This window comes from Eretmochelys imbricata, chromosome 5 (genome assembly GCF_965152235.1).
Source record: "Eretmochelys imbricata isolate rEreImb1 chromosome 5, rEreImb1.hap1, whole genome shotgun sequence".
Taxonomy (NCBI): Eukaryota; Metazoa; Chordata; order Testudines; family Cheloniidae; genus Eretmochelys; species Eretmochelys imbricata.
The window spans coordinates 45,108,464-45,118,541 of NC_135576.1; the positions used below are offsets into that span (position 1 = coordinate 45,108,464).

Genomic DNA, 10,078 nt, shown 5'->3' on the forward strand with positions numbered 1-10,078 from the left:
CCCAACCCCAATTTCGTAAGCATTCATGGCCCGCCATACAATTTCTATACCCAGGTGTGGCCCTTAGGCCAAAAAGTTTGCCCACCCCTGATACAAGTGATTTGCATACCCAATTATTTTAGAAATCACAAGTCTGGATTCGTTTTGGTGAGAATTTCTTAAGATATAGTTTGTTGTTTGTTTGTTTTTAAAAAGCATCACAGTGTATTCTTTCAGCAGAGTACAGGAATCCTAGAGTGGATCATTCCTTGTCCACTCTTCCAGTCAAGAACATACAGTATAGCAAGAAGCAGGAATCGTCAGACTGTTATTTCCAGAGGAGTTGCATAGGATATGTCAGTGCAGAATGTCGCTATTGTATGAAAATGCCAAAACCAGGTCCTCCTTGGTACTTGGAATTGGAAGTGTACCTTTTTTAAGCAGGTCTAAGCTTGACCTCATTAAAATTAATGGGAGAAGGATTTAGCCTTATATGTGCAATGAAAATAACAGTGAATGTGCTAGAAACATCTAGAATTTATATCTTGCAAACTGCCTGCTCTAATTGTTTTCGTACATTTCTCAAACTGATTAATTAAAAGGTGGAAGTCAAAAAAATTTAGCAGTCATCCTTAGTGTGCCAGTGATTTGTATACTCAGTAGAGTTAACTGTCATCTATACAGTTAATCTGGAAGTGACCCGTTAAAACAATGCACATCTGTTATCAGGTCATACTCAAGGCTCTGATTAATGCTTACTGCATTAACCTTCATGCAAACTGTTTTTCCATTTATAAATGATTAATTTTTGGGAGTGTAGATTCCTCTGTAATTTTGAGTAGAAAGCACTGTGGAAATGAGAAATATTTAAATGAGTGGGTTTCTTCTTTCTTCATCCCTATTCCACCTACAAGTAACTGAAGGGGAGTAATAGAAGCACCATGATAAATACTCCAGAAAAGAGAAGGGTGAAATGACGTGAGTTGAGTTCACCACAATAGGTACCATTTCAGTGCTATGTGATACTGTATTCCTCTCTGATGGACTGCAACCTTGTCATGGTGGAGAGGCTTGTGTGGGCTAAAGACCCTCAGAGCTACATCATCTGGAGCTTTCATACTCCTGGTAGGGTTCCCCTTGGCAAGCAGATCTGTGGCAGGGCTCCTGACTAACCGCAGTCCAAACTTCACAAGACCCGAACAGTGGATGAGGCGCATACAGAGGACCTTTTAGTACTCTGTGGCTGTGAAGGCGGATGAGGGCTTCAGCAGGAGGCAGGCCCCTGGTTGTCTTGGATCTCCTTACTACTGGATCAGGGTTTTCCTCTTGTCAACTGCCTGTGCACCAGTTTCCCTATGTTAAAAGATTTCACGCGCAGGTCTCTGCCAAAGGGCTTGCACCTGCCCACACAAAGCCCTGTGGCGACGGATGAGTGCGGTGAAGACAGGAGCAGTGATTTCTGGGAATCTTTAGTCTCTGACTGAGCAGGCCTTTTTAGGATCCCCTCTGCTCACCCCTAATGGGGAGGGGGCTAGAAAAGGTGCCTGACACAGGCTGTCCACACTCTTCTGACTGGATGGCCGCATCCAGTGGGATCACTCAATTCCGTGGCCGAAACAAGAGATATAAGGCAATGAATTTCACCACCTGGAATATCCACACCCTTATGGACTCTCAGCACAGTGAATGCCCAGAAAGAAGAACTGCCATAATTGCCAGAGAACTGGCAAGACTCAACATTGACATTGCAGCTGTTAGTGAGACCCTCTGGGCCAATTAAAAGAGGATGGAGGTGGCTACACCTTCTTTTGGAAAGGAAAGTCACCTGAAGAGACATGCAGATTCACGGGATTGGCTTTGCCATAAAAAATAAGATTGTCAGTCAGATTTTGGAGCTTCCCATGGTGATCAGTGAGTATCTCATGACTCTTTGGCTCAAGCTCAGCAACAACCAATCTGCCACAGTCATCAGTGCATACACCCAATACTTGATGATGAGGAAGACGACAAGGAGCAGTTTTATAGCACTCTTGATGCAGTCCTCGCAGACAAACCCATCCTCCTGGGAGATTTCAATGCCAGAGTCGGACCGGACTTCCAACTTTGGAGCAGCACATTAGGCAAAGAAGGGGTGGGAAATGTAAAGCCCAATGGCATTCTCCTCATCAACAAATGTGTGGAGCATGATCTGCTCATCATAAATACCATCTTTAGGCAGAGTAACAAATTTGACATCACCTGGAAACATCTTCAGTCCAAACACTGGCACCTTCTTGACTATGTTATAGTCAGTGCCTGAGATTACGCTGATGTCTGTATAACATAAGCCATGAGAGGTACAGATCACTGTTGGACAGGCCATCGATTAATAAGGTCACTCTTGTATCTGCAGCTTGCTCCACCACACCACAAACACCCAAAGACTAAGCGAAAGCAGTACAACATGAAAGCACTTCAAGACCAAGCCAGCTGCGAGATGTTACAGCAACATCTATCAGAGAAACTCTCTGACTTGCCTGATAACATCATTGACATTCAAGAACACTGGGATCAACTTAAAAATACCATTCACAGTGTATGTGCTTAAACTATAGGATATTCCACTCATTAGCACCAAGACTCGTATGAAAACAACAAGGAAATCCTAGCATTAATTCAACAGAAAAGAACTACATTCTGTAACTGGCAAAATGATTCCTCTAACCAATGAAAACATGAGGCTTATCATCTGCTCAAAGGTGAAGTCCAAAGGAGGCTATGTGACATCAAAAATAAGTGGTGGCAAGAGAAGGTCTCTGAGATCCAGGGTTTCATAGACCAGGATGACATGAGAAGCTTCTTCCAAGCAACAAAAGCTATATATGGGCGAAGCTCCAAAGGTCCAACCCTCTTATGTTCCCAGGATGGTTCCACCCACCTCAAAGACAGCGAGGCCATTAAGCAACACTGGAAGGAGCACTTTGAGAGCCTCTGAAGATACCATTCAGTCTATTTCACAACGCTCAGCGATGGAACGCTTTGCTGATCCCCCATCTTCTGAGGAAGTCCGGTATGCCATCACCTAGACAAAAAATCACAAGGCTCCAGGCCCAGACGGCATCCCAGCTGAGGTTTTTAAAGCTGGTGGAACAATGCTCCACTACAAACTTTGGCAACTCCTCGACAAAATCTGAACCTGCGAAGAAATTCCACCTGACTTTAAGAACACCCACATTGTTACAATATTCAAGAAAGGGGACAAATCTTTGTGTGGGAACTACAAAGGCATTGCCCTTCTTTCCGTCGGAGGAAACCACCTTCTGCCCCTTGCCGAGGAACTCCTCCCCAAATCACAGTGTGGCTTCAGGCCATCCCAAGACACAACTGACATGATCTTTGTGGCATGACAGATTCAGAAGTGCAGAGAGTACTCCTGAGGGCATTCTGCACCAAAAAATTAAAAATTCTGCGCACATTTTAAAATTCTGCAAATTTTTTTATCAAATAAATGTGGAGGCTCCAGCATGGCACTGGGGAGCACAGGCCACTGGCTGCGCAGAGGTGGGAGATCACTGTCCAGCTCCCCGCTCCGGGACACGGACTCAGTGGTTTGGCTGCACCCAACCCTGAGGACCAAGTCAGCCCCAGAAACACCCTGGGGTCCTGCCGCTCTGAACCAGGTGCACCAGGAGTGGGCAGGCAGACTCAGCAAGGCAGGATCCAAGTGTAGAGGGGGTTAGTGTGAGGGGATACAGGTGTGGGGTGAGAGGGTTCTGTGTGGGGTAGTCTGGGTGTAGTGGCTCAGTGGGGGATCCAGGTGCAGGGAGGGTTTTGTTATAGGGTTCTAGATGTAATGGTAATGGGACTCTGCAGGGGGGTCCAAGTGAAGGTGGTTGGGGCTCAGGGGGGAGGGGGTCTGGATGTCAGGGGGGATAGAGCTCAGCAGGGGTGTGTGGGTGGGGAGGCTCAGTGTGGGGTCCAGATGCTGAGGGAGCGGGGCTCAGTGAGGTGGGGATCAGGTGCAGGTGGCTTATCAAGTTGATCTAGGTACAGAGGGAGTGGGGCTCATCAGGGGGTTCTGAGTGCGGAGGGGTGAGGCTCAGTGAGAGGGTCTGGGCATGAGGGGTTCTAGATGCATGGGGTTGGGCAGATGGGGGAGCAGATCCCTGTACTGGGATCCCGCCCCCGGCAGCTGAGGAGCAATGAGAGCAGGAAGCAGTGGGGAGGGAGTTTGCAGAGCTTCCTGCAGCCAGGGGAGAAATTCGGGGGTGGGTCTGACCCAGCCCCGGATGCCATGCAGAGGAAGAGGAAGCCCCGTCCTCCCCAGCCCAGCCAGGACTAGCAGCTGAGCCCAGCGCAGGGTAGGAACCACCATTCAGGTCTTCCCCAGTCCCATTCCCTTCCCCACAGTGATTTACCTCTCTGCCAGCTGCCCTGGGCACCCGAAACATACTGCTGGGGAAGGTTGCATGACCACTCTTGTGGCTTCCCTTTGCTTCCCTGTCAGAAAGTCATTTTTCTGTAGGAAAGCAAAGAAATCTGCAGGGGGACATTAATTCTGTATATGCGCAGAATTCCCCCAGGAGTAGGAGAGCAACACCAGGAACTGTTCATGGCATTCATTGATCTAACCAAGGCCTTTGACTCTATCAATCATGATGCCCTATGGAAGGTGCTGTGTAGGTTTGGCTGTCCACAGAAATTCATTTCCATCATCAGACTACTCCATGATGGGATGACTGCCACCATTCTGTGCACCGGCTCAGAGACCAAACCATTCATCATTCGCACTGGTGTCAAGAAGGGCTGTGTCATTGCTCCAACACTCTTCTACATTTACCTTGCCCTGATCCTGATTCTCATCTGTGACTGCCTTTCTGATGGAATTGGGATTGAGTATCATATGGATGGTCAACTCCTGAATCTCCGATGTTTCCAAACAAAATCTAAGATCATGAGAATTGGCATCACTGATCCTTCAGTATGAAGATGACTGTGTCATTCTTGCACACACAGATGCCAACCTGGAAAGTACCCTAAATCTTTTTGCCGATGCCTATCACAGCCTGGGTCTCTCTCTCAACATTGGGAAAACCAAGGTACTCTATCAGCCCTCACATGCACAAATTATTCTTCATACTCCACACATCACCATCAGCGGAGAACCCCTGGAAAATGTGGACCATTTGCCATACCTCAGCATCCACCTCTACCGAACACCCAGCATTGACACAGAAATTGAATACAGAATCCACTGTGCCAGCGCATCCTTTGGAAGACTACTCAAAGAGGTCTTCCATGATAGGGACCTGCAAACAGGCACCAAGATCTTGGTTTACAAGGCAGTTGTCATCCCCACCCTTCTATATGGGTGTGAGACCTATAGATGACATCTCAAGCAGCTGGAGTGGTTTCAACAAGCTACCTCAGGAGGATTCTCAGGATCATCTGTGAAGACTGACGCACTGACATCAGCCTTCTCTCTGCAGCCAACATCAGCAGTATAGAAGCACAAGTCATGAAACACTAATTCCACTGGTCTGGCCACTGTGTACGTATGCCTGATACTTGCCTCCTGAAGAAGTACTCGTCTCTCTGTTAAGTCAGGGAAGAAGGGCTCTCGGAGGGCAGTGGAAGAGCTTCACACATGTACGGAAAGTACACGTTAAAAAGGGAGGCATTAACCCAACAAACTGGGAGGACGCAGCACAGAACAGAACACAGTGGGACCACACCATACAGCTCACTTTGAGGAGAACAGTTGTGCTCATGAGACAGAAGTGACAAAGGAGGAAAGAAAGGGAACAACAGTCCAGCCAACAACTATGTCTCCTCCAAGATTACGCCTGTCACTTCTGTGGGAAAATCTGCAGGACACGAATTGGGCTCCTCAGCCACTTAAAAACCCACCAATGAGCCCCCTTAACAGACATCATCCCCACATTGAGGGATAGCCAAAGATACTGTATTCCCCCAAACTGTGGGTCACAGTTCTCTCATGGGAAATTTAAAGGTGATTCAGCAAAGAAGATGGTCGCAGTGGGGGTGATTTGGTGTTCACATAGTTTAGTGCTGGCAGATTCCCATCTTTGTGTCATTATTTTATAACATGGAGATCTAAAGATATGAATTTTTGATCTATTTTAATAGAACAGGTGGAACTTTTCTTTGTCAGTTTTCAGTCTGAACATCCAATAATACATCAGCATGGGCAGGAAAGGCTTGATTCTGTAAAGTTATGTTTATTTATTCAGCCACTACATATTTCTGTGTGGTGTATAGGATTTTGGTCAGAGTGTGGCCCCAGCTAACAAGGGAGACAAAGTTGGCACTGAAACTAGTTGGTTTGTGTTAGCTACGGAGCTGTAGCCATTTTCTTTAATAACTGTGTCCCATGTAATTGGGACTGTGATTCCATATAGCATGACATCTTTTATCTACAATAACTTATATAAAACACAAACCCCACCATATTATCCAACCTCTTTCATTATAAAAACATTGTGAACATGTAAATGAAATATGTTGCAGTCTGAATGGAAAGGAGGGGTAGGTTGAATATACAGGCACTTGTTTGAGGAGTTGCGCAGAAATTATTGCAATACTACTGAAACAGTCATTTACTCTGATTTGTCCTCTTGTTTCCTTATTTCCCTGGGAAGGACTCTCCTCTCTACAGAGGTCTTCGAAGCTGGGATTCAATCTGAATCTCTTTTGTTAACATCTCTAACGGCTCCAATTTACCCAGTAACATGGGAAAGTCCCCCCAGTCATATTCAAGGCTCAGTTGTGTGTCTGTGCACCAGCTTACCTGCACCTTCTCTTTCTCACATTGACCCTTCCATTCTCTTCCTAGCTTCAATCACACATGTATTGCCAGAGTGGGACTGCTGGTCTGTCACTCAAGCAGAAAACTGCCTCCTCCAGGAAGCTGCCAGAAGGGCTCCTCCATTCCCACAGGATATTTTCCCTGATCTACTTGTGAGAATCAGGGGAGCTGCTGTTCCTCTTTAGCAAGGCTGAGGAAGAGGGCTTCAGATGATACTGGGTAGGATGTGGCAGTGGAGGTGCTACAGTATCCCATGAAGTATTAGATCCTGTGGGGAGGAGAACACACCCTGACACAGAACACCTTAGTGGGTAGGGAGGAAAATGCCACCTCCACATCTTGGAGCAGAGGGACCAAAGAGGAATGTGGTGAACTACTGTCACTCTTGCAGATGGCTTTTGTGTCCAAGCGGGATACAGGATCCCAGTGAGAGGCAGGGCCACAGAGGTCTGTATAATGATGTGCCAATGGTCTAGATTATTTCATTGCATCCTGAGAGAAATAATGGCATTCTGGCTCAGACTACTGATGGGGCCAGTTTAAACAGCCACTTCTGCAGTATACTGGATTTTATTGCACATGTAATTCTCCTGTCATTGGAATACTGGGTCTTATAGGTCTCAGATCTAGACAAAAAAAGAGGAAAAAATATCTGATTGTTTCATGTTTGTGGACAAGAAATAATATTTGCCAAAAGGTTTGATTTAATCTGTATTTTTATATAATGTTTAATTGACAAGAAAACAAGTGAAGACACATTTAAATACTTGCATCTATAACCTTGTCGCAGAGCTTGTATAATCATTCATCATCATTATCTTTCACTTTTTCAGCCAGCAGACTTCATAGGAAAGCAAGCACTGAAGCAGATTAAAGAAAAGGGGCTTAAACGGCGACTGGTGTATCTCACCTTGGAAACAGCTGATGTTGATCCAGAGGGAAATGAAAGTGTGTGGCATAATGGCAGAGTAAGTACTATACATCACTTAACAAGAAACTAAAATTCATTCTCTAGGACTGGAATCCCACTTTGTGTTTCAGGTTACTTTTACTGGAACAGGACAGTTTGGTACAATAATATAATTTTTGAATTTCCGTGTACCATGGCAGGTTCTAATTATACACAAGATTTTGAAATATAGAATCTCTAAATTAGAAATGGAAAAACCTCCAGTATTAGGTCACCTATTCTGTCCTCTTGCAAGTACAGGATTCTACTTACAGTATATTTCAAAATGATTTGCATAAAAGAAAAGAACAAAACCACAAACCAAAGTTTAGGCCACCAGGCCATCTAAGTACAGAGCAGATGATGAAACAGCCATTAACAGTTAATAAAAATACTCAGCATGAATATAAAATGTAAATAGCATTTGTTTCAGGTGAGATCTTAATCAAATATAATAGGAATTTAGCATCCTGCTGGTAATTTTTCCAGTGGTTCTTTGGGAGTAAGAAATTCCTAACTTACCTGACAGCACCAAAAATGGAGAATGCTATGAACTGTATGACATAAATGAGACTGTGTATATTTGACTGTTGATGTTAGGGACACAAAAATATTTAAAGTATTCAAAATAGTGTAAGGTGTATTTTTAAAAGTAGAAGTTAGTATGGTACAAAACCCATTGAGTGTTGGAAATAAGGATAATTTTTTTTTCTAGGTTGTTGGCAACACCACATCTGGAAATTACAGCTACAGTACCCAGCAGAGTCTGGCTTTTGCATATGTCCCCACAGAACTCAGCAAAGTTGGACAGAAGCTGGAAGTTGAACTGCTAGGAAAAAATTATTCAGCAACTATTGTAGAGGAACCACTGGTTCTGACTGAACAAACAAGAACACGTCTTCAGAAAAAGGGTGGGAGTGTCAAGGTGTAAACCCAGAGGGCAGTTACAGTAAATTCTCCAATATCAATTGGTTTGACTTACAACCATGAAATACAAAGGAGTCAAACTACTCTGGTTCCCAATCATTAAGGGTGAGATTCTCATTTGCCCTATACATCCATGCAGGGGATTAAGGGGATTTAAGATGGCCCCTTGATTCATTGAGTGGACTGCCCACATCACTGCTCTGAGCACAGGGGGAGGAGAGCAGGCTCCTGTGGACACATGCTCCCCCATCCTCCCAATGCTTGTGGACAGGAAGAGGGTAAAGAATCAACGGTCATTACTCAGCTTCTCCACACTCTCGCAAGCAGAACTGAGCTGGTGCAAGGGGGAAGTAGTCTGCAGTTAGTATGAGCCAACAGCAAATTATTTCCCTTCTTTCAGGGTCACTTTTCTTTCCCTGGTATGCTCCTGGGGCAGTGCAGCTACACATTGCCCTTTCCCTGTAGTCTTGGCAAAGTCACAGCCTTGTCCCCAAAGGAATAGTTACTTAGTTCCACATGGACACATTCTGAACAAAACTGAAGTTGCTCTTGAACATTGGCTTTAGAAATTATTTTTTTAAAATTCAAACTGAGTAGATAATATTTTTTCTCCAGCTGTGTTATTCTGGAAGAACTTTTGATGGAAGATAGAAATTCAGTCCTTCCTAATCAAGAAATTCTAGAAAGGACACTCTTCCTATTGATTGAGTATTTTGTCATGGATCAGCTAGTAGACCATATTCAACATTATTCAACATACACAATATTACTGCTCAATTTCTGGACACAATCAAAATGTACAAACTCTTGCACCATTTTTTGTTTAGTTCTTCCTTTCTCGGTTAAAAATTAAGCGATGGTGACAATGTGTTGTCATATACAAATAATAAGTGAACATATGTATTTAATCTGCAGTATTTCATTCAGTGTTGTTTTTGATCATCCCAATAAGCAAGATTTTGGATACTGTAGGAGAATATAAACATTGGAAATGTATTAAATTATTATAATAAACTTGTTAATTCCATAAAATATTCAGCATCTACTGAGACACAACACGACCATAATAATGCCATCCTAAAAAACCTTTTTAAAGGCTAGAATATTTGTTCAGATAGCACTCAACATTAGTCTGTTGATAGTCCTTTTCAAAGATCATTGACACAGAAAAAGGGCCCAAAAGTGCATAGCCTTCCAAAGGAATTGGAACCTTCTAAACCTTCATCAAAGAAGCAGAGGATAAATAGAATATGCCAGTGGAAACACTGTTTGAATAATGAGCACCTACATTTGTCAAAGATTTAATGCAAGTTGACATTACATTTTGCAGTTCAGAATATCCTTTTACAAAGCAGATCAAACTAAAGTATAAGAGCTGACAGGCTTGCACATAGAGCTATCTTGAGTGAAAAATC

General features: G+C 44.0%; 1 protein-coding gene across 1 annotated transcript in view; it reads left to right on the plus strand.

Moving 5' to 3' along the window:
- DMGDH (dimethylglycine dehydrogenase) overlaps positions 1 to 9,759 on the plus strand; it is a 78,011-nt gene extending 68,252 nt beyond the window's left edge. Inside the window, exons 15-16 of the mRNA XM_077816990.1 lie at positions 7,621 to 7,755; positions 8,452 to 9,759. Of these exons, the coding sequence (XP_077673116.1) occupies positions 7,621 to 7,755; positions 8,452 to 8,667 (351 nt within the window). The 3' untranslated portion in view covers positions 8,668 to 9,759. The remainder of the gene's footprint in view (positions 1 to 7,620; positions 7,756 to 8,451) is intronic.
- Positions 9,760 to 10,078: the final 319 nt, after the last annotated feature.